The sequence below is a fragment of the Aethalodelphis obliquidens genome, unplaced genomic scaffold (genome assembly GCF_003676395.1).
Source record: "Aethalodelphis obliquidens isolate GAN/ISIS:26980383/991018 unplaced genomic scaffold, ASM367639v1 scaffold21, whole genome shotgun sequence".
NCBI classification, from domain to species: domain Eukaryota; kingdom Metazoa; phylum Chordata; class Mammalia; order Artiodactyla; family Delphinidae; genus Aethalodelphis; species Aethalodelphis obliquidens.
The window spans coordinates 19,315,554-19,338,713 of record NW_020837965.1 but is presented as its reverse complement, the minus strand read 5'-3'; the positions used below and the strand labels follow the sequence as shown (position 1 = coordinate 19,338,713).

At 53.5% G+C, this 23,160-nt stretch overlaps 1 protein-coding gene across 2 annotated transcripts in view; it reads left to right on the top strand.

Moving 5' to 3' along the window:
- The first annotated feature begins 469 nt into the window (after nucleotides 1–469).
- CLMN (calmin) overlaps nucleotides 470–23,160 on the top strand; it is a 108,565-nt gene continuing 85,874 nt past the window's right edge. Inside the window, exon 1 of one of the 2 annotated variants that reach the window (XM_027120467.1) lies at nucleotides 470–656. In XM_027120467.1, coding sequence (XP_026976268.1) covers nucleotides 575–656 — 82 coding nt within the window. In that variant the 5' untranslated portion in view covers nucleotides 470–574. The remainder of the gene's footprint in view (nucleotides 657–23,160) is intronic. The other variant, XM_027120468.1, reaches the window with a different exon arrangement.

The window sequence follows — 23,160 nt, the reverse complement described above, 5'->3', positions numbered from 1 at the left end:
CCCAATTTTGCCGGGGCAGAGGACCTGGGGTAGAAGAGTGTGGGTGTCAGGTTCCTATCTGGGACCGGGCTGGGGTTGGGGGAGGCACTGGGAGTAAGGGTGAGAGGGGGCGGGCCCCATGGGTACCGGGACCCGCGGGCTCATCCCGGGTTGCGTCACCCGGCCCACCGCCCACTGAGACATCACAATCGGAGGGCCGGGACCCCGCGCCTCATTACCAACCCGACTGCAACCAAACAACCCAAGCAACAAACACCCCGGAAAAAAAAGAAAGAAACCAGCCGGAGTCCAGCCTCCCTCCCCGCCCCTCCCCCTCGCCCCCCGGGGCCCCCGCCCCCGGATGCGAGAGTGAGCTCGAGCCAGGCGCCCCGCTCCCGTCAGCTGCCCGCAGCCAGCCCGCGGCGGGGGCGGCTCGACCGCGCGCCCGCCCCGCCCGCGCCCCGCCCGCGCCCGCGCTCCTCCGGCTCCGCGGCGCCCTCGCCGGGTGCGTGCCGCTTGCACGCCCGCCCGCCCGGCTCTCCGCGCCCGCCGCCCGCGCCCGACCCCGGCGCCCCGGCCCTGCTGCCCGCGCTTCATGGCTGCGCACGAATGGGACTGGTTCCAGCGCGAGGAGCTCATCGGACAGATCAGCGACATACGAGTCCAGAACCTGCAAGGTAACGCGCCCAGCCTCCCCGGAGAAGGGCGCGGAGCGGGGGAGCCCGGGAGCCCCGGGAGCGGCTCCCCCCACCCCCACCGAGGAAGCTCCGACCCGCGCCGCCCCCTGCCCCGTCCTGACCCGGTCTTGTCACTTACGGAGGGGAAGAGGGTCGAGACACCCTCCCCCAAACCCCGGCATTGCCTCCCCGGCCAAATGAACAGTGGCCCCCGGGGTGTGGGGAGGCACACGTGTGTGTGTGTGTGTGTGTGTGTGTGTGTGTGTGTGTCGGGGGGGGGAGCATCCCATTTGCTTGAGGGGGGCGGGGGCGTCACGATTCCCCCTCCAGCCGCAGCTGCGAGTTTGGAGAAGTTTGTACTTGGGCCCTTGGGGGCGGCGGCCCAGGTCAGGGAGGGGAGGAGAAAGCGAGATGGCGTGTGTGCGTGCGTGTGTGTATGTGTGTGTGTGTGTGCGCGCGCGTGTGTGTGTGTGCGCACGCGGCCCAGGTCAGGGAGGGGAGGAGAAAGTGAGATTGCGTGTGTGCGTGTGTGTGTGTGTGTGCGTGTGTGTGTGTGTGTGCGTCTGAGTTCGCACAGTTCCTAAGTACCTCCGGGGCTAGGGGAACTTAATGGGGCGCGGCGGCTCGGGGTGAACGGGGGAGAAGGAGGTCAGAGGCGCGGGTCGGTGGGGTCTGGCGGCCTCTTTGTTCGGGGAGCTGCCCCTCCCCTGGCCCGGGGGTCACCTGGGAGGGGGGGGGAGGGTGGGGTAAGGGCGAGAGGCCGCCGGCGCGAGACGTTGGGACCTGCGTCTGCCTTGGGACGAGGTGAAAGAGACGCTTGGGAGCCGGCAGGTCTGACAAGGGCTGGTGTGTGTGGGGGGGGGTCTCCCGCCACAGACGACATGAATTTATCTTCCAGAGGAGTTTGTTCATTGTGGAAACTTAGCACAAACATATTTAAAGGAAAACATTCACCAACAATCACCCCATGACCCATGCACGCCCCCCACACACACATGAAGAAAGCGGCTTTTCATGGAGGGGTACTTCCAGCCTCTTTCTTTTCATATGTAGACTTTGCAGAACTGGACAGAGTTCCACCTTCCGCCTCTCTTCACCCACATAGACCTGGACAGGGAAGTTTAGCAGCTTCCTCTTCGGGCTTGGGTTTCTAGAGATTGCAAGGTCAGGGGGCAGCTCAGAGAGAGCTGGGAGGCCTGGACAGAGAGTGGGTGGGGTCGTGGGTCCCAAGCAGGTGCCCTGCCTTTACTGCTGGAGGGCAGAGAGCCCCAGCGGTCAGGGTGCAGTCTTGGGGGGTGACTAGGCAGTCAAGTTTAAACATTACACCTGATAAAATATTTCCTGGGAGCCCACATGGCCTGCTCCACCCCTAGGTTGGGCAAGGACAGTGCAGGCAGAGGTGACCTGCCGTGGGGAGGAGGGGAGCCTATTGCACTGGACACTAGAAACTTGAGTTTGCTCTGAGCTCCCTTGATTTTTTCTGCAGTGATTTGTGTAAAGTAAGGAGGATTGAGCTGGAGATGCTGAAAATGATCTTTTTCGCTAAGCCTCACGTCTGGGTCCTGTTGCCTGAGAACTGACATCCTATTTTGGGGGTGGGTGTCAGTATCTTTTGCTGAGATGGCATCTGGTTTCGGCCATCAGGGTGTGTGTGTGTGTGTGTGTGTGTGTGTGTATGTGTGTGTGTGCCTTAGGCAATCAGTGGGTGTTTATTAAGCACATACGAACCAATTCTTGGTGCAACAACTTCCTGCACTCCTCAACTCTCGGTAAAAAGGAGATCGACTTTTGTGAAGGGATGTTCAAGAATATGAGCAGCTAGTTACACCTGGAACAGTGAGAGAAGGCTTCACTCAATGGGGACAATTTGAAATGGGTCTTGAGGGTTGGGTAGGAGTTCACTGAGTGGGCTCCTCTCTCTCAGCTCCCAGTGAACTGTTCTCACTTTTAGGCAATTGCCAATTGCAATTTGAGCATCAATGGGCTTTGCCATTAAAAAAAATAAATTTCTAACTTTATGTATATTAATGATTATGTACATGTATATAAAATATGCATTAATCTCAAGTACAAGCCCAACACATTTTTGTGTATGGATACACCTGTGTAACAACTGCCTAGATCAAGATGTAGAAGTTTCTAGCACCCTGGATGGATGCTTTGTCTCTCCCTTCCCACTCACCCCCTCCAACAAAGCAGCTACTATTTTTATCTTTATTGCTGTAGTTTTGCCTCTAGAACTTCTTATAAAATCGAATAGCACAGTATATATACTCTTTTGAAATGGCCTTTTTTTGTTCCACATTATGTTGGTGCGTTTCATCCACTTTCTTGCTTGTATCAGTAGTTCCTTTTTTTTTTTTTTTTTTTTTTTCCGCGGTGCGCGGGCCTCTCACTGCTGTGGCCTCTCCCGTTGCGGAGCACAGGCTCCGGACGCGCAGGCTCAGCGGCCATGGCTCACGGGCCTAGCCGCTCCGCGGCATGTGGGATCCTCCCGGACTGGGGCACGAACCCACGTCCCCTGCATCGGCAGGCGGACTCTCAACCACTGCGCCACCAGGGAAGCCCAGTAGTTCCTTTTTTAAGAGAGTTTTTATAAAACTACTGAGGCAGTTTTACATATTGTAAAATTCAACCTGCTTTAAGTTTATAATTCAATGATTTTTAGTAACTCTGCAGAGTTGTGCAAACATCCCAACAATGCAGTTGGGGAACACTTTTATTACCTGCTAACGGCCCCTAGTGCCCAGCATCTGTGTCAATATCGCTCCCAGCTCTAGATCCAGGCTGTCCATAGTTGCTTGTTTTCGCTGAGGACTCTTCCATCACATGGATGTACCACAGTTAGTTGATGCGTTCTTTGGTGAGGGGCGTTTGGGTTGTTTGCAGCTGGGGGCTGTCCTCAGTGGATGGAGCTGTCAGTCCTGGCGGGCGCTGTGCAGTTGCTGACCAGCGTCGCTGAGGAGAGGCTAGGAGAGACAGTGGGCCAGGAATCTGTCTTGTCTCTCTCCATCTTTCCCTTGGCATCCCTGTCTCTTAAGGATGCTAAACAACCATTTTCTCTCCTTGTCTCTGTGGTGCTCAGGAAGTCCAGCCAAAGGGCTGGGTCCAGAAAGCGGTCCTTGCCATGCCTAGAACGTCTGCCCAAACCAGCTGGTGTGTGTTGGCTGGCCCTGGACGTGTCTGGGTGACACGTGGGCCGTGGGCGGGGGCCTTGTTCATCTGAACTCAGCATGGGTGGTAGTCAGGAGTCCAGGCAGAAGGGTTGTATTTCAAACTCTGTGCTGCTTTCACGAGCACAGGTAGAAGCAGTTGTCGTGGTGATGGGACGCTGGGTACAGGGGAATTTCACAAATCTGCCATCATAGGGACTGAGGCGGATCACCACCCTCTGTCAAGCTTTTGTCTGTGGCCCTGTGGAATTGTGGAATCCATGCAAATATGACTGTGATGTCACCAGACCATCCCCCAGGTCGGGGGGAGCAGGGCAGAAAGCGTGGCCTCTCCCAGGAGGGCTGTGACAACTCACTACCTGACACATGGGCACGTGAAGTCCTCTTGATGTGCTCACTTCGGTGGCTCATAAAAGTGTCTGTAAATGAAGGACTCCCTGGCAGGGAGCATGGATGTCCATCTGGGCCAAGCTGCCTGTGCCACCCTCACAGGGTCCTTCGCAAGGAAATGGGGGCGGCCCAGCTGTTGACCTTTTCAGAAGGGAGAACATGGAATTGCAGGATGTGGGCAGCCGCCTGGTGGCCCCCACCTCCTTGGAGCCTCATGGGGTAGAGCTGAGGTTGGAGGCAGCACTTCAGGTCTGTGCATTAGTTCTCAGCCAGGCTGTGGGCAGCAGGGACTCCGGTGCCTTTCCGATGACAAGGCTGCCTGGCTGCCCCCTCTCCCTCTTTGGCTTGGCCTGAGGGTCCAGCTGAATGCTCCACCAGTTCTGGGGTCCCCTGACTCTTGGTCCAAGGCAGGTGTCAGGCCAGTGTTTGGAAGATGCTCCCATTTCTGTAGAGAGCCTCCACCCCGCCTGCCCCCCCCCCCGCCAGGATTCATAGTCCTTTTCTACTGAGTTTAGCAAACATGTGCCAAGCATCTAGCATCGTGCAGACACCAGGGGATGCAGAGCTGGTTCTTGTCCCTGCCTTGAAGGAGCATGAAGCCATCATGGCACCCGGCCAGACCGGGGTTGGAATTTTCTGCTCCTGGCAGCACAGACGTCCGTTCAGTTCAGGACCGTCTCCTGTTGCTCTGGTGCCTGTTGGGTCTGATGCTGTGAACTTTGACCTCATTGTTCCGGAGCGACTTGGCCAGAGTTGGAGGTGGACGGAGTTAGATTAGGCTGGGCAGACATAAGGCTTTCCCACTGCATCTCTGGGGCAGCCAGCTAGGTAGGGGTGTCCAGCGCTACCAGCTGAGCCCCGCTGGCTGGAGCTCCCTGAGTGGCAACCCTCCCCCCTCTGCCTCAGTGTCTCCCTCAGTCGGAATTTCTTGGGAAGCAGTACCACCCAGGGTTAGCAAACAGAAACTGTGACTCAGGGCACTTGGAATTGACTGCCAAACAGAGGTAGTAACAATTAACCCGACTTCCAGCAGCCTGTGTGCCAGACACGGTGCAAACTGCTGTGTTTTAATGCTTCTGCAAGCCTTTAAGACTGTTTCAGAAGTGGAGAGGTAGAATGACTTGCCCAGGGTCATGGGCTTGGAAGTGGACCTGGGCTTTGAACCTGGGTCAGACTAAGGCACACTTCCCATCGCACTGGCTCTGTAAATCTTGGGCAAAGGCTGCACGGGTGAAGGAGCTGGTAGCCGTAGAGCTGGGAGCTGGGAGGGCCTCTCACAGTGGGGGCATTGGAACCAGACCTTGAGGGCAGAGCAGAAACTTAACTGCATGAGTTCTGTGCTGCACAACCCGGTAGGCAGGAAAGTGGCTGGGATCTCCTGAAGGCAGGCTCAGGGCCAGGACTGTGCCCGCGTGCTCACGATGGGCCCTTCTTGCCTTGTTACCCACTTCCTCCTTTCTTCCACCAGCCCGGGCCCTCCTCACGCCTGCCCAGTCTCCGCAATGACCTCTTTATGGCTCCGGGCCTTGTGTCACCTCCTTCAAGCCACCCACCACCCAGCCACCAGCACATGTCCCTGCTAATGCCTTCAGCGGGTCTCCACGGCCACCCTGTGCGCCCAGGGCAGCTCCCGTCCATCCCAGGACTGATAGCATCATTATCCACAAATGCCGGGATGTAGGAAAGGTCAGGCTGCACCGATGTACTGGGTCAAGTCCAGGCCCCTTTGCCTGACGGGGGAGGCCCTCTGGGGTCTGGTTCAAGATGCCACCCCAGGCTCCCCTCCCACTCCCCGCACCCAGTACCCTCCCCTCCCATTCCTTAGGTTCTTATCTCCAAACCTCTAGGCCTCCTGTGCAGACAGCCATGGGATTAGGGGTGTCACCTGGTCAAAGTGATCCAGCGCCCACAGGAGCCAGGGAGCCGAGAGGGAATCTTTCCTGCTTCTGTGTCCCTCAGCTCTTGGAGGGCACAGCGAGCTGCTGGAGGTTTCTGCATAAAAACCAAAGAAAATCAAATTCAGAGGTTTCACCGTCCTCCAAGAACTTGCTGCCCATTAGGGCCCAGCCCCCGGGGCTGTGTGCTTGGTTCTAAAGGATGAGTCATCATGTAGAACATTGCTTTCAGCCCCCCAGCTGGAGTCAAGTCACTGGCTTTGAGTTAACTCTGGATTTTGCCCACAAAAGGCTGTGTTCCAGCCCTGGCTGCATCCCTCCCTCCGGGTGCGGATTCTTCTCGAGCAGCCTTTCCAGGTGGGAGCATTTGAGCAGCAGGGGAAGACACAGTCAGGACGGGGCAGCTGAAGGCCTGGGTCTGGGGCCTGGCTTTGCTGCTGACTTGCTGTGGGATCCTGGGAAACCTCTTCCCCTCCCTGTGCCTCAGCTTTCACATCTGCAAAAGGAGAGGGTTGGACTCTCAGGGGCTCACATGGCCCACCCCCGCCGAAGGGGGTGTAAGGAGGGTGGGACCTGGACAGAGATGCCCACGTAAAGCCATCGTCATCCCGGCCCCTGGAACACGTGGGCGGGTGGCCGTTGTGCAGCTCTGGGCACCGCTGAGCACAGCTGGCTGCGTTCCTGAATTCTTTGCACTGCCAGGTGCAGGAGACTCAGTCCCACTAAGGGTTCCGTGTAGAAAAGGTTGCAGTTCGTGAGCTCTGTTGGAAAAGTACATGTGGGTAAATGACGTACCTTCGTGGTTTATTCTTGCCTGATTAATTATGGTTTCTATGAAGAGCCCAGGAAAGGCCTGGGACACCTACTCCGAACTAGCTGGGCAGAGTTGAAGGTGCCCTCGGGGGAGGTTTAGGGACCTGCCCAAGGTCCTGGCAAACTGGGCGGAGGGGGGCACGTCCTGCGCGTGCACATTTGTACTGAGGAACGTTCGAGACCAGGTAGAACAGAAGCCCGTCCCCGAAAGGGTTTGTCAGCCGTGAGAGGGAAGCCCCCGGAAGAGGTTTCTCCCTGAATCCCTTGTGAGTGGCCCCGGTCGTGGTTGACCTTGACTCCATCAGAGCAGTCCCGCGGGGTAAGGTGAGGTTTCTGAGCAGATCAGCGCTCCGGGGAAACAGCCCTTTGCCCAAGAGGCCCAGATTACAATAACCGCCCTCCCGGACCCGGGGTACACTGTGGCATTTAATCTTTGCCTGGAACAGCTGAGGCCCTGGCAGAGTCCTGCCCAACAAGCCAGAGGTCACTCCCGCTCCGCCTCAGAGGGGACGGGAGAAAAAGAAAGTAATTCTCTTTTCAGGGGTTGAAACATTAAAAGTAAACTCCCGGTTCCCATAGAAACCTTTTCTTATTTCCCCCACCCCCTCCCTGCACCTCTTATTTTTTAAAACAGTGGTGGATTGTGTCAGCCACAGAAGGAATTAGAGCCAGCATCAAAAATCACAAGTGTGGCTTTAAAGAGTCTTTCACAGTTTTTTCCTCTCACTAGTCTGTCTGCTTTGCTTTCATTAAATTTTTTTTTCCTATCAGAGCAGGGATTGGTGAACTGTGGTCTGAAGGCTAGATCCAACCGGCCACCTGTTTCGGGGAATAAAGTTTTATTGGAACACAGCCATGCCCATTGGATTGCATGTTATCCAGGGCTGCTTTTGCAGTTACAATGGCAATGGAGTAGTTGTGACAGAGGAGATCCACAAAACCAAAAATATTGACTCTCTTGGCCCATTTGGAATGTGGGAATCCAGAGAGCTTCCTGTGGGGTGGCAGGGACCTTGTATTCTAGACCCAGACTCGGGGCACGTGACAAGTAGGAGATGTTTGTGAATGGCCGCTGCACGTGTGACAGCCCAGCCCTCTCTGCAGAGGATGCGTGCCTGGAGTGGGTTCCGCACCCACTTTAGAAATGGACTTCCCCACTGGAAGCCTGGCCATTTGTTCAAATAATAGTTCTTGAGTCCTCCTGGAAATGCTGGGAGCTGGGATGGAGGGATGGATGGGACACTCTGGGAGCCTCTGGTACCCAGAGGACACAGGCATCATGAGGCTAAGCTGAGCATTTTAGGACTGAGGATGCCAAGGTGTGTGCTGCCAGGAATATGGGGGGCGGGGAGGCATGATCCAGCCTTAAGGGTGGTGGCCTGGAAAAATCTGTAATCCCAGAGGCAGGCAGTGTGGAGCCAGGGGGTAGGGGAGTATGGTAGGGGTTTGGCAGGGGCCTCTCTGGTGGGATGGCAGCCAGGGTTGGGGGGGCCAGTGCAGGGGAGTGGGTCCCAGAGGACCCATGCAGCTGCATTCCCCTTGACCTTCCTGAGCACCGGGATCCACTGCTTCTTGGAGGTGACGGTCCAAAGCCCCGAGGACCCGGAAAAGCCAGGGAGGATGGGGGGAATTTGGCAGAATCCCTGAAGTCATTCTGGTGTCAACCAGCTCCTGCAGAACTGGGGGGTCTAACTGGAAGACATTGGGGATCCGATGACGTCATGCCCCACTCCTGCTTCCCCCTCCTGGGGGGCCGTCCAAGTAGGCAGGAGCCTGTGCAATATTTATATCCCTTTTAAACTATTTTTAATCTTTTACGGTATGACATACTTAAAAAGCAGCAGCGTTCTGTGGCCTTCTCGCTGCGAACTGGGGCGAGGTGCGGAGAGGGCACAGAAATGGCCCGACAGTTTGGTGGTGACATAAGTTAGCCCTCGGATGGGCTCCTCCACCGGCCCCTCCCTCACCTCTCGCATCCTCAAGCGTCTCTCCCATCTACACCTTTCCTTTCTTGCCTCCTTTTGCGAACATTCTCCTTGGCGGTTGCTAGGACCACTGTTTTCCTGCTCCCAGCTTCCCGGGTCCCACTTCAGCCCAGAGATCCGGAAGTCTTTCCCTCGCCAAATCCGTCCTCTACCAAGACTCCTCTTTGCCCTCAGGCAGAAACCCTGCTGTGTGTTCTGGGCACCCTCACTTCTGTCCTTTATGGAATCAACCAGCTGCACCCGGAAATCATCCTGTTTATCCCACAAACCACTCCTTTCTCGTCCCTGTACCTTTGTCTGCATGGCTCCTTCTGCAGAGAACGACCGTGGCCGCACCTACGGCAGCCTCCCTATACCCCGCCCCGGGGGAATTCACAGCCACCTCCCCTGGACTTCCTGCCGCCCAGCCCTGAGTAGGTCCCTAGAGGAGTGCACGCATTTTTGTCCCGCCAGCCCCAACATGGAGTAGGTCGCCAGAACTGTTTGCCAAGCTACTGTCGGCTGAACTGTGGTCCACATCTTAATCCCCAGAACCTGGGAATGTGTTACCTTCCTAGGTAAAAGGGACTTTGCAGCTGTGGTTAAGTACAGGATCTTGAGATGATCCCAGGTTATCCGGGTGGGTCCCGTTAATCAATCACAAGCATCCTTATAGGAGGGAGGCAAGGGGGTCAGAGAGGAGATACGTTGATGGAAGCAGAGGTCATAGCGATGCCATTGCTGGAAGGAGCCATGAGCCATGGAGTGCAGGCAGCCTCTAGGAGCTGGAAAAGAGAAGGAAATGGATTACTTTCCTAGGGCCTCAAGGAACACAGTCCCGCTGATAATTTCGATGTTAGCCTGTCAAACCCATTGTGGACCCCTTACCTCCAGAACTGTCAGATAATAAATTTGTGTTGTTTTAAACCTCTAAGAATGTGGTAATTGGTGACAGCAGCAACAGGAAACTGATACACGAATGAATTACAAGTGGCTTATCAAGCCTTCTCCTTTTTCCTGGAAGAGACACATCGGGGGGACATTTGCGCACCTGGAATACCCTTTAGGTTCTGTGGGAGTGTGATGGACACCCAGGGTGGGGGCGCTGAGCTGAGTTTGAGCCAGGAGTGCAGAGACCTGGGCTCTGGTCACAGGGTTGGCGCTGCTTGGTTGTGGAACCTGGGAAGGCTGCCTGACCAAGGACAGCAGGGCAGGACTTGAGTGGACAAGAGAGGGAGTCTGCCCGGGCCTACAGAGACTGTCTGCCCAGAGGTCCAAATGCAGCAGTGCTGTGATCCGAGATACACATCGGGCTGTGAATAACCAGGGGACGATGTCATGGGCTGGCTCTGTGGCCTATGTCCTGTGGCCCTGGCGGTGTGGATGGTGCAGGAAGTGGGTGATGTCACAGCAGCCTCCAGGTACACACCCTGTCGTGTGGACCCTGGGGTTCAGCGTGCTCCGGCACCAATAACATCTCTGTTCTAATCCTTGTGTTGTTTTAGAGTTGAGATACGTGAACTCTGGAAATGCTGATAACTCCGAGTGAGTCAAGTCTGGAATATTTTGGATAAACATTCTTCTATTTCATGTGAAATATCAAAGTCTATTTGGCAAACCAGAGAGCATCATTAGAGGATTGGCTTATATGCCGTTCCTGAGTTTTTTCTACATTACATCAAGCATTAAACATACAATTATGAGGAACTTAAATTCCCAGAGAATGGAAGGAAAGCCCTAATCGTGCCTCACTGTTGAAGTATGGTTGAATGACATCATACTGTACTTCTGTTGTTTCATTTATTTTCCTGAACTTCCCCTCTCTGCTTGGTTGAAGGTCACCCCATAACCTTCACTGCTCTGGTTCCGTCGGCTCCATGGTATTGTTTATGAAACCGATAGTGACCATTGATAATGACACTTCCATTTTTTCTCTTTCTACTTATTTTTATAAAACGAGGATGAATTGCAGTCAGATGTTCCAGTAACTCCCCAAACATGCGGTACAATGAAGACGCCAGTGTAGCTAAAAGGCTCCCCTGTGCTGTAGCTTGGCCCCTTCCTTGTCAGGGTGATTTAGCCAAGACGCAACTTGAGTGACTAACGAGAATTTGGGGCGTTGCTGTTGTAAATGTATAGTGCAGAGTACAGGTTCTATAGAAGTCAGTTAAGTCAGGGGTTGTCTTAATTGGTTCTGGGGCATTGATGCTGTGATTACGTTGAGTCTGGGGGATGGGGGTTGACCCCTTGCTGGGTCCTGGGCTGCATCTTCCCAGTAACCCCTGTGGTGGGCATTATCATCTATCCGCCCAGAAACTAAGGCTGAGCAAGGGTGTCAGGAATGCCAAGCTACTGAGCTAGTAAGCGGTAGAACCAGGAATCAGAACCAAGTCTGGGAAGAGGGAGTAAGTTGTGGGGAGGGGATGTTAAGAGGGGAGACTGATGGGATGTGGACTTTGGGGAGGGGAGAGACTGAATGAGCCCTGGCTCAAGGCCCCGCTGGCTGTGGACGGGGCACTTGATTTGGAACCCAGGAAGAAAGCTGGGCCAGGCTGAAGGCTGTTTGGGAAGCAGTCAGCCAGCCTTGGGTGTTGCTTCTCATCAGAGTGGGCTCAGTGGCTCTGCTGTTCATAGTCACCTGTGTACCACGCACCTCACACTGTGACGGAGTAAAGTCTAAATCCCTAACTGATGATTCCTGACTCGTAATTCCCCGGGGCAGATCTGAGAATCGCGGGGACAAGGATCCCCTTTTCAGAGGTTGAGGAGACGAAATCCTTGTAACCTTGAATTATGGCAGAGGTGACTGGAGGCAGCCACGGGAAACCGGCCTGCCATCCTCGTCCCGGGCCGTACTACGGCCATGGCAGGTTATAAAGCACAGTCATCCCCATTACATCATTTGAATTCTCCTGGAACCCTCTGAGGCTGGTGTCATAGCCCCACTCTACAGATGCAGACACTGAGGCCCAGCGGAGTTCAACCACTTCGCTCTGTCCCACAGCTAGTGAGCAGCAGTCTGAAGTTGCCTTCCACACTCTGGTGTCTGGGACTTACCCTGGACCTGCATACCCACCAGCACTTGCTGAGGCTGGTCTGTGCAAGGTTATTCACTTTCCCTTCATGTACACAAGGGACTGTGTGTGTGGAGCTCTCCTTTGGAGAACCAGTCTGGCCTTTGAGCCTGCCTCTGATCTAAAACAAAACGAAACGTGATACCTTCCAAATCAAAGCTGAGGGCCTTGGACCTGGGTGGCAGTGTGTTGGCAGGGCTGGGTGCTAGCCTGTTGAGTTCCCAGAAGTGTTGTGGGCAAGAGCTAAGTAGTGGCATGTGATGACTCACTTGTGGGGCGGTGGGGGGATGAGGTGTGCCGTGATGCCACAGGAACAATGATGGGCTGGCAGAGGGGGAGGCCAGGAACCAGACAGGTGTTACCCTTGATAGATTGTGACCACCCAGGGTGGGCACTGCTGCATTTGCATTTGTTATTAGTGGTGGCTTGTTGACTGTTGGTTTGCCCCGGTAGACCAGAAGGCTCGTTGGATCAGTCCCTGGGGCCTGTCCTGTCCACCACTGTGTCCCAGGGCCTAGCCTCCTGTCCCAGGCTCAGTGCGTGCTCAGTTCATATTGGTTGAATATATGAATGGAGACTCGAAAGGAAAGTGTAGATTCTGGGGTCTGGCGGAACTGGGGTTTAAGTTTCAGCGTCTTTTTAGTGTTGCCTAGCTGTAGGTAGTCTGAGCCTGACAGTATCTTTTTGGTGAAGAGGGGAATAAACCCAGCTTCTCTTAGTTGTGAGAACATTCGGTGATGTCACGTCTTCCTCAATGTCAGTTTCCCTCTCCCTTGCCTTTTCCAAGTCCTGTGTATGAGACTATACTTCTCCAAGGTTTATATGAAAAACAGTGGTTCCCCCTCGTTGCCCCTTTTCCCAGAGGCAATCGCTTGCAATTTATTTTAGTGCAGCAGTCCGCAGCCTTTTTGGTACCAGGGACTGGTTTCGTGGAAGACAGTTTTTCCACGGACCGGGGCGGGGGGTAGGTGGGGGGGGGGGGATATGGTTCAGGCGGTACTGCGAGCGATGGGGAGCGGCTGTAAATACAGAGGAAGCTTCGCTCACGTGCCTGCTGCTCACCTCCTGCTGTGCGGCCCGGTTCCTAACAGGCTGCAGACCAGCACCGGTCTGTGGCCCAGGGGTTGGGGACCCCTGTTGTAGCGGATGATTTTGGTGTTTTCTTCCACGTCTGTAAATCACATGCATGTATTCCTTTGTCTTGAGTTTTTGGTTCTAGGCTCCTGTTTCCTTCTATGGAAGGTAAGGATGTAGGTCTCCTTTTTACCTCTTTTAACCTCAGCTCTTTCCTGTCCTCCCAACTTCCTGATACATTTCATCATAATTTTGGTAAGATCAGTAATTGGGGTTTACACTGTTCCTACTAGATCAGTGAGATTCAGAGCTTCGTCGTGGAGTAAATTATGATCACCTCTCCTGCTGTACTTTCTGGTTTCCTTGGAGTTGAAAATTGTCTACTGTTGTTGGCACATGTGCTTAAATTCTTCGTCAAAGTCTCTGTTAGTGTCTGGATAGCCCCTCACGTTGTTTGGATGCATCAGGTAAATTCTCTCCACTTCCTGTTCCTGAGCATTTCAGGATCCTCTGACCTGTCTCCAGTCTGGACTCACTGTCCCCCACACCTGGGACCTGGCTGTTACCTGGGCCGTCTGTCACCATCACCTGTGGTTCCCTTCTCTCCTGGGTCAGATCTGCCATTTCCTGTCTGCCTCGTATGGCTTCGTCCCTTGAATATAGGAGCACATCCTTCCTGAGAAGGTGTGCCTAGAGGGTGAAATTTCTGAGAACTTGCACGTGGAAAAATCAGCTTATTCTCCACTAATTCTTTTTTTTTTTAAATATTTATTTATTCTTTTGGTCGCGCCGGGTCTTAGTTGCGGCTCGTGGGCTCCGTAGTTGTAGCACGTGAACTCTTAGTTGTGGCATGCATGTGGGATCTAGTTCCTTGACCAGGGATTGAACCCAGGCCCCCTGCATTGGGAACATGGAGTCTTAACCACTTCACCACCAGGGAAGTCCCTCCACTAATTGTTGATTGCTAGATTAGCTCGGCATCAAATTCAAGGTTGGAAATCATTTTCCTTCCGAGGATTGAAAGCCTTGCTCCACTGCCTTCTGGCTTCCAGGGTTGCCGTTGAGAAGCGTGAAGCCATTTTTGACTCTTTGTGTGGCCTGTTTTGTTCTCTCTGGAAGCTTATAGAATCCTCTTTTTGTCCCCAGTGCCCTGAGAGGTCAGGGTGACCACCCTTGGTGCTGGCCTCTTCTCATCTGTCATGCTGAGCTCTTCTTAGTGAGACTCTTCCAGCTGGAACTATGTCTTTCAGTTCTGGGAAATTTTCTTCGATTATTTCATCTTGGTTTCTACTCCTTGGTTTTCTCTAATCTTCTAGAACTCCTTGTATTTGGATATTGGTCCTCCTGCACTAATCCTCCAATTTTCTTATCTTTTTCTATTTTCCATCCCTTTTGCTTTTTTGCTCTACTTTCTGGAAGATTGCATCAATTTTATACTCCATATTTTAATCTACCACATTGTTAATTTGCAAGAGCTCTCTTATTCTTTTTGAATTTTATTTTTTTACTACAGCAGGTTCTTATTAGTTATCTATTTTATACATATTAGTGTCTACACGTCAATCCCAATCTCCCAGTTCATCCCACCACCCCCCTCCACCCCCCACGAAGAGCTCTTTCTTATTCTTAAGAGAAGTCCAGAATCTTCTCTTCCACACTGACAATAGTAATGACGGACAGTGGTGGCCGGGGTGATGCTTTGAAAGGCAGTGGTTGAGAGCACTGAGCCGCATGGCCTGGTTTGAATCTCGCCTCTGCCACTTCCTTGCTTTGTGACTTTGGGCGAGTTATTTAATTTCATTATTCTTCAAACATCTCGTCTTCAAAATGTGAATAATACTAATGTCTGCCTCAAGAGCTGCAATGATTACAGGAGGGACTACAGGGGGAGGGTTGAGAGCTGCCCATGCACAATGGATGTGCTGAAATGGGTGTGTTCCTTTTGCCTCACCCTCTGTTTACTGCGTTTGTTTGGTCTGGAGCTTTCACATTAGAAACTTCTTTCTTTAGCTGGCTGACTCATTCACAGTCCTTGGTTGGCTACTCATATTTAAGAGTTGGGAACTAAAAAGTATCCTGCAGGCTCTGAGCACAGGGGGCAGGGCTCCTTGACTAGAGCTCCTCTGACGGGTGCCCTGTGGGTTGTGTCACAGGGAACCTCGATGTCACTATTTTTAAGTCTTTCCTCCTGGGTGGGCAGACTCCCCACGGAAGGGTCTTACAGTCTCCTGTCTGGAGGGTGAAGGTCGAGCTGCTGGGGGTAAGGGCTGGGAGTCTGGGAGCTGAAAGAAGGAAGAGGGCTTAGGACAGGGAGGTCCTCTGCATCCAGTATGTGTAAAACCACTTAATCTGCCTGTTTTAAAATTTTATTTATTTATTTATTTTATTTAGTTATTTTTGGCCGTGTTTGGTCTTCGTTTCGATGTGTGGGCTTTCTCTAGTTGTGGCGAGCGGGGACCACTCCTCATCGCGGTGCGCAGGCCTCTCACTGTTGCGGCCTCTCGTTGCGGAGCACAGGCTCCAGACGTGCAGGCTCAGTAATTGTGGCTCACGGGCCCAGTCGCTCCGCGGCATGTGGGATCCTCCCAGATCAGGGCTCGAACCCGCGTCCCCTGCATTGGCAGGCAGACTCTCAACCACTGTGCCACCAGGGAAGCCCAATCTGCCTGTTTTGAGTACAATTCACACTGAGACCTTCTGTTTTACCCTCTTCAGGGAATAAACTTCCAGTCTTGTGCCCGATGGAGGAGGGATAGTCCCCCAGCTAGGAGACTTGTGGGAAGGGATACCAGGACCTGTCTGGTTCTTTCCTCTAAGCCTCTTTTTGCATTCCTCCGTCCCAGCCGCGTTTCCAGAGATACCTGTCATCACTCTTTCCTGAGCCTTTGAGACATCCGCGTTGTATGTTGGGTTGATTATTGTCCTTTCTTGCTGCCACTTGGATATAGATTTCTTGAGTTTGGTAAAATCAGGTATCAGAGGCTGGTCTTCTCTCCACCCTGTAGAATTTGTCCCTGTGTTCCCTTCTGTCCTTTCCATCCTGGAAGGTTTCTATTCTATATACACAATACATCCAACAGACAAGATCCCTTTACTCTAGGTTTTAGTGGAGTTTCCAGATGGACTGGAGTTAGAGCCCGTGTTCTGTGTGTCCTCTTCTCTGAGAAGTCACTCCCTCACCTCTCCAAGTGTCTTGGGACAGCCGCGGAGGAAGCTGGCAGGCGGGTGCTGCGTTCACCTTAGCCTTGAAGATTCCAAGTGTGAAGATGCTTGCTTGGCGATGTTCCCTTCCCTTCTGACTGTTTTCCAGAGCCCGCTGCTGAATGCTTGTTACCAGGAGACCTCGGGAAAATAGCAGGAGGGCTTCAGTCACCTGATGGCTGTTTTCCCAGCCACACACTGTGGTTACCTGGGGCTGGGGACCCAAGGCCTGGGGGTCAGGGATCTGGGTGGGTGGAAGGACTTCCTCCCATGAACTTGCCACTGAGCTTCCCCCAGGCCTCAACACCCTGATCAGTGGGCTAAAAGCTCCTCTCGGCTTGACAGGTGGGGTTTTAATCCGAACCCTGGCGCTAATCTTTGTGCACTTGTTTTTGCTGTTCTTGTTTTAAAGCTGCAGCCTCTGCTGCCCACGGGTTGCCTTGGCGCCTCGGGAGACAAAAACCAAACCACTGAAGGGAACAGGTTGTTTGGTTTCTACGTTATTTGATGTTGGAACCCTTCCTGCTTTTATAAAACCTTCCCAAGCCCAAAGCCACAGGCTACCTGGGGGAGAGTTGGCTGGGGCCAAGCTTTGGAAGTTAAGCTATTCTTCATGGCAAGATTAAAGATTATCCAGCCTGAGCCTCCATCAGATACTGCCAGGCTGAGTTGACTTGATAGTCTAGATTTTTTAAATTATTTTTTTTTTGCGGTACGCGGGCCTCTCACTGTTGTGGCCTCTCCCGTTGCGGAGCACAGCCTCCGGACGCACAGGCTCAGCGGCCATGGCTCACGGCCCCAGCCACTCTGCGGCATGTGGGATCCTCCCGGACCGGGGCACGAACCCGCGTCCCCCGCATCGGCAGGCGGACTCTCAACCACTGCGCCACCAGGGAAGCCCCGATAGTCTAGATCTTTGAGTGTGTTGGATTACCCGGGAGGAGGAGCGCAGGAGAAACACCCTTTGAATAGTACAGTGAAGACCGAATCAATACATGACCCTCCAGGACCCCTGAAATGATGCCTCTTTATCAACCGCAGCCCTTATCGAGTAAACACAGTTGATCAATAAGAACAAAACCAGGGAAAGAAGAGCCTGAGGTGTTGGAAACCAGGGGTGAACTTGAGTTTTAGCTCCTTCACTTTGTAGCTGTAGAACGTTAGCCAGATTACGTGTCCCTGCGGAGCTTTGATCTCTTCCACCTGTAATGTGACTTCAGTCACAGGAATGCCCTCTCAGGGTTGTTTGGAGGATCCAGTGCAACTGTGAATGCTGAGTGCCCGATACTAATCAGGACCTTCTGAACAAATGTTTCTTTCTTTTAATTTAAAGTGAAAGAGGAATTGTGCTGGTATGGTGGTCGATGTTTGGGTAGGGGTTCAACTGGATGGCGTGAATGAATCCATCACTTAGTCAATATATTGAGGTCAGATTTGGTGTCTATACTCAGGGGTCACGTCATGGAGACCACAGGGCAGTAGTTGACAAGCGCTCAGTAAGTTGTCTAGTTGGAGGCCTGGAGTCCCTTGGAGATGCGCGAGATGATGGGGGCCGAGCCATCCAGCAAGGTGCCGGCCGTGCAGCAGGACCTTGTGTTGGGTGGAGACTGAGGATGGTTAGGTGGAGGTTGACAGGGCTGGCTCTCCAGGTGAGGGAGGAGGTTGGCACAAGCCAAGGTGCAGAGGCAGGAATGTGCTGGAGTCTTCAGAAGGTGACTGGTCCAGCCTGGGTGGGTGGGAAAAGGACCCAGAGGGGGCGGTGTTAGCAATGAAGTGGCCTTTTGGACTCATTTTTTCTCTGCCGCCATTTCACCCTGGGGGCGTGGCCTGGGCTGGCCTCTGGCCAGTATTCCACCATGTGTAGGTATTGGGGGGATGCTCTTGGGTTTTGGAGCAGGTGGTCCTCCTTGGGTGGGATGTTCCACGTGTCACAGGAGATTTAGCATCCTTGGTTGAGCCCACAAAAATGCCAATCACGTGATGATCGAAATGTCCTTCCACTTGGGGGAGTGGTACCACCCATTTGATTACTGACAGGGCACCATGTATGCAGATGAAAGGGGGAAGCTGTGCTTTTCCAAAGAGCCGTCTCCACTCTCGTACACGGAGGAGCTATGGTAACTACATATGCCCCTCACTCAAAAGACTCTTTGATAGGAACCTCCAGCTTTGAGGCTCTTGGAAAATCAATGGTTGATGTAATAGTTGTTCTGTGAATTGTGTCCATTATAACCAAATGCTCGCCAGTTCTTGGAAGAGTCCAGCAAAGTGACGCAACAATGCATGACCCTTTGGACTGTTCCGTGGAAAATTACTTAATGCGTTAGGTGCAGATGCTGCAACATTTATTTGTTTTCCAAAATACTGCCTCTTTTCTCTCCAAGTCAAACCAACCAGAGCCCTTCTGGTTCTTGAGTGAACTTCACGCAACGGCCACCTGCAGCAGATGTTTGTTGAGTGCCTGCTCGGTGCCAGGTGCTCTCCCAGGCTCCAGGGAGATACAGCCCTCGTCTCTGGTCCATGGCAGGGTATCAGTCCCCACAGTCCCGCCAGGGTATAAGGATGACTCTGAAGTCGGACAGTCGTGAGAGTGTCCAACAAGGGAAGCCTGCAGCAGGTGCCATGAAGGGCTTTCAGACAAGGTGACATTTTAAGTTGAAAAGAGAAGGATAAGTGGGAATTAGCCAGATGGAAGGGGGAGAGGGACATTCCGTGCAGAGGAGACAACTCACCCAGAGGCTGAGGCAGGCGAGAGCATGGCTCACGGACACGGCTTTACTGACTGGAGGGGCCGGGGGTGGGCTTGGGGGCTCTATTCAGCCTGGAGCACCTCGTGTGTGGAACCCTTGAGCCCCACCCTGGGTGAAGATGTCTTTGGAGTTGGAGGTAGAGCTTCTGGATTTTTCCCATTCAACGAAGCAATAGATCATGGCTCTGGGCCATTATCACAGGGACCAAAAAGTCTATGATTCGCTTTCTTTCTGTTTTTTTGGCTGCACTGCGTGGCATGTGGGATCTTAATTCCCTGACCAGGGATTGAACCCACGCCCCCTGCTTTGGAAGCACGAAGTCTTAAACCACTGGACCACCAGGGAAGTCCATCACTTGCTTTCATATAGGCTCAGCTCTGAAGAGGGGCTCCCCTCCGCTGATAGAACATGGGTTCGCTCTGACACTGGTTTCCAGAGTTGGGGTGCCTCGGGCGCAGCAGGCGCCGTGGTACTGGTGCCCCATGGGTATGTCCTCTCCTCTCGCCACGCCCATCTCTCTCATTTCCTCTTCCTGCCCTGACCCAGTCCAGGCAGATCTGCCTCTGAGACAGACTGCTCCTTTCAAGCTTCATTTTTCTGGGTTGGGGATGATGAAAATGCAGATGCTGAAGGCCATATATTCACCACCTATATCACTGTCATGTCTCCATGTTGAATATCGACGGTGTGCCGAGAACTCTGTTGGGTATTTTATATTTAATTCTCACTGTAACTGTATGAGGAGGGGAATTGAGGCTCAGAGAGGTCAAGTACAAGGTTCATGGTCACAGAGCTTGTGAGCGGCCAGGTCGGAATGTGGCTTTGGATATTTCTTGCTCCAGAACCTGTTGTTCTTTCTGCTTAGCCACCCTCATCCCCCAGTTGAGTCAGGCACTGTGATTAACAAGCACATGGCTCTGGCCTCATTCAGTCACCTCTTTGGACCTCAGTATCCGCAGTGTAAACTGAGGGGTTAGCAGCCCGCTACGGTAGCCACCAGTCACCTGTGCCTATCGAGGCTGTGTCTAGTCCAGATTGAGATGTGCTGTGAGGGTACAATGTAGAAGAAAATTGGAAAAACTTAAAAGTTGGAAGACTTTTGGAAAAAGAATGTAAAACATGAATAGTTTGAAAATATTTTGCTTTAATGTTGAAATGAAAATACTTTGGGTATAGTAGATTAAATAAAGTATATTATTAAAATGAATTTTGCTTGTTTCGTTGGACCTTCTACAACATGGCTACTAAAAAATGTAACATCACACGTGTGACCTGCACTGTATTTCGACTCAGCAGGGCTAGGTTAGGCTACGATTTCTGAGAGCGTTTTAGTGCTTCAATGTGCAGACTCCAGGGCTTGCATCTCTCTCCTTCCTATGCAGTGTCTTTAAGCCCCAAGCCCCCTTTGACTTCCTTGCCCTATGGTTGACTCTCTGGGGGGGCTTTTATCCTGTCCCCTGCCTGACTTCTGACTCCATCGCAGGAAAGAAACTCACCTGCTCCAGCTTCACCCGCTGCCCTGGACAAGTTGTTCCACCTTTCTGAGTCTCAAGTGCCTCAACTTTCAAATGGAGGTGAATCTTGCCCTCCTCACAGGGTTGTTCTGATAAGGGATGTTGGTAAAGCCCCAAGCTAGCAGGAGCTCTACACACACCCACCCCCTACTTAACATTCTGTAGCCGATGTCTGTCACTCTCCCAACAGATTCCAGTTGGGGTTGTCATCGTCCCTGCCGTGGATGGTGTCCATTTCATTTCTCTGGCAAATTTGTTGGGGATGGGCTGCCGCAGAGTCAAACGAGCCACCCGCCCCTGCTGATGTGCTGGTCCCCAGTTGGGGGTGGTGGTGATGCTGCCCTGCCCTGTGCCCTGGAGGCCAGGATGTGCGTTGGATTCTAGATATGACTTTGCACCCGGTGCAGGGAACTCAGAGGCTTCTGAGCAAATGGATCAAGTACGTACCTGCAATCCTCTCTCCGCTGTCCGTAGATCCCACGCTGGCCCATCTCTTTGGGCTTCAGGGGCCTCAGATCTAGAAGCTCTGGGTTTGAAGAGTTGAAATGGTCCTTAGGGTGCCAGTGAGCAGTGGTGATGAGGGGGCAGGTATAGGACAGGAGGCTGTGCTGTCTGAAACAGAGCCTTCACGTGCCACAGAAGCCATGGGCTCCAGGGCGAGACCCCTGACCTCCCAGGCCCTGTTCCCCAATGTACTTAGAGGAAACCAAGTCCTGCCTTATTAATAACGTATGCGAAGCCCTTGGCCTGGTACAGCAGTGTGTATCTGCTGGGTTAATCATCTGTGGCGATTGCTGTGTTCTTGTTTTCACAGGGTTATAAAAGTCAGACACACACACTTTGGGGCCACCACCCTAACACAACTGCTGCTGTTAGTTTTGTGTGGTCCCTTCTGGTCTTTTTCATATGAGTTTGTATTTTTCACACTTGTAGCCCTTACCCGTTTGAGTCCTGCTTTTTCCTTTTCCCTGTCGCATCTGATCCAGCGCCTTCGTCCGTGCTGTTGGTGGCCTCCCTGGCACCCCGAGCTGGCGCCCCTAAGCCCTCTGCCCTCAGCATCACATCTCAGCTCTTGTCCTTTCCTCGTCACTCTGCCGTGACTTGTCTGCTCCTCCATCAGGCACGAGCCCTTTGCAGGAGGGTCTGGTCTGAGCCACCTCCGTGGGCTGGTCCAGCAGTGCCCATAGAATGGACACACCGCGTCCCACTGAGCACCCGGACTGGACTTTTCTTAACCAGCTCCCTCCTGGGAGGTGTGAGGTTGCTCTCCAAGCAGAGCTCCCGTCTTGAGCATCTGACTCTGTACAGCCGTCTCCACTCTGGGGTGATGTATTCTGAGGATAGGGTCCCTGAGTAACGATGACCAGGTCAAACATCGTGTGGCTCTTGGTCAACATTCACGGAGAATTTTAATCTTGGGACCGCCTCTGCCCTTCTTTTTGGGAGTGGGGTCCTGGATCCCCCAGACTCCCTTTCACTTGGCACTTATGCAGAAAAATGAAGTGTTAAGCCGGCTCTGATGGGAGAGGGTCAAGTGAAGAATACAAATGAAGCAGAACAGTCCAACCAAAGCTTCGGTGGACCCAGCCGGCACGGGTCAGGGGAGCCGATTGACGGCTGTCCCGGGAGAGCTAGGCATGCGAGCCGAGGAGTCCTCCAGGGCAGTCTGAGCGTTCAGAGCCACATGGCGCAGCTCCCTGAGAAAGGGGACTGTACGGGCAGGCGTAGCTGTGGTGAGGAGGCAGAAGGAGGGGACACAGCAGCAAGTGTCAGGAGTCGGGGGTGGGATGAAGAGCACGGAGCTCAGAGCCCGACGGCCTGGGCTGAATCCTGGCTCTGCCTCTGAGCTTGTTTCCTCATCAATAAAATGGTGCCGCGGGCTTCCCTGGTGGCGCAGTGGTTGGGAGTCCGCCGGCCGATGCAGGGGACACGGGTTCGTGCCCTGGTCCGGGAAGATCCCACATGCCGCGGAGCGGCTGGGCCCGTGAGCCATGGCCGCTGAGCCTGCGCGTCCGGACCCTGTGCTCCGCAACGGGAGAGGCCACAGCGGTGACAGGCCCGCGTACCGCAAAAAAATAAATAAATAAAATGGTGCCGTTGTAAGGAGTGAGACCTGGCATCCAGCTGGTAACTCCACCAATGGAGGAGGTTACTGTTACTAAAAGCAATTCCCCTGTAGGCTCCTGGAGGGAGGGAGTCGGCTTCGTGCCCTGTGGAGCAGAGGTTCTCAAACTTTAGGTCAGTGGCTCTCAACTCGGGGTGATCTGACCCCCAGGGGACGTTCGGCAACATCTGGGGATATTTCTGGTCACAGGCACCTAGTGGGTGGAGTTCAGGGATGCTGCTGAATGTCCCACAATGCACAGGGCAGCACTCACCACAGAGAACGATGCAGCCCAGAGCGTCCACACGGCTGGGACTGAGCAGCCCCGCCTTTGACGCCTGGGCATCCTCTGGAGGCCTTGTTGAACCACCGCTGGGCTCCACCCCCGGGAGGTCTGGGGCGGCGGGGGGGGGGGGGGGGGGCTGGGCATTTGCATATCCAGCAGGTCCCCAGGTGCTGCTGGTCCCTTGAGATGGATCCGTGAGCCAAGCGCGCTGCCACCACCTAGGCTCCTAGCTGACGCTCTTTGGGGAGCTCACGGTGTGCCGGACA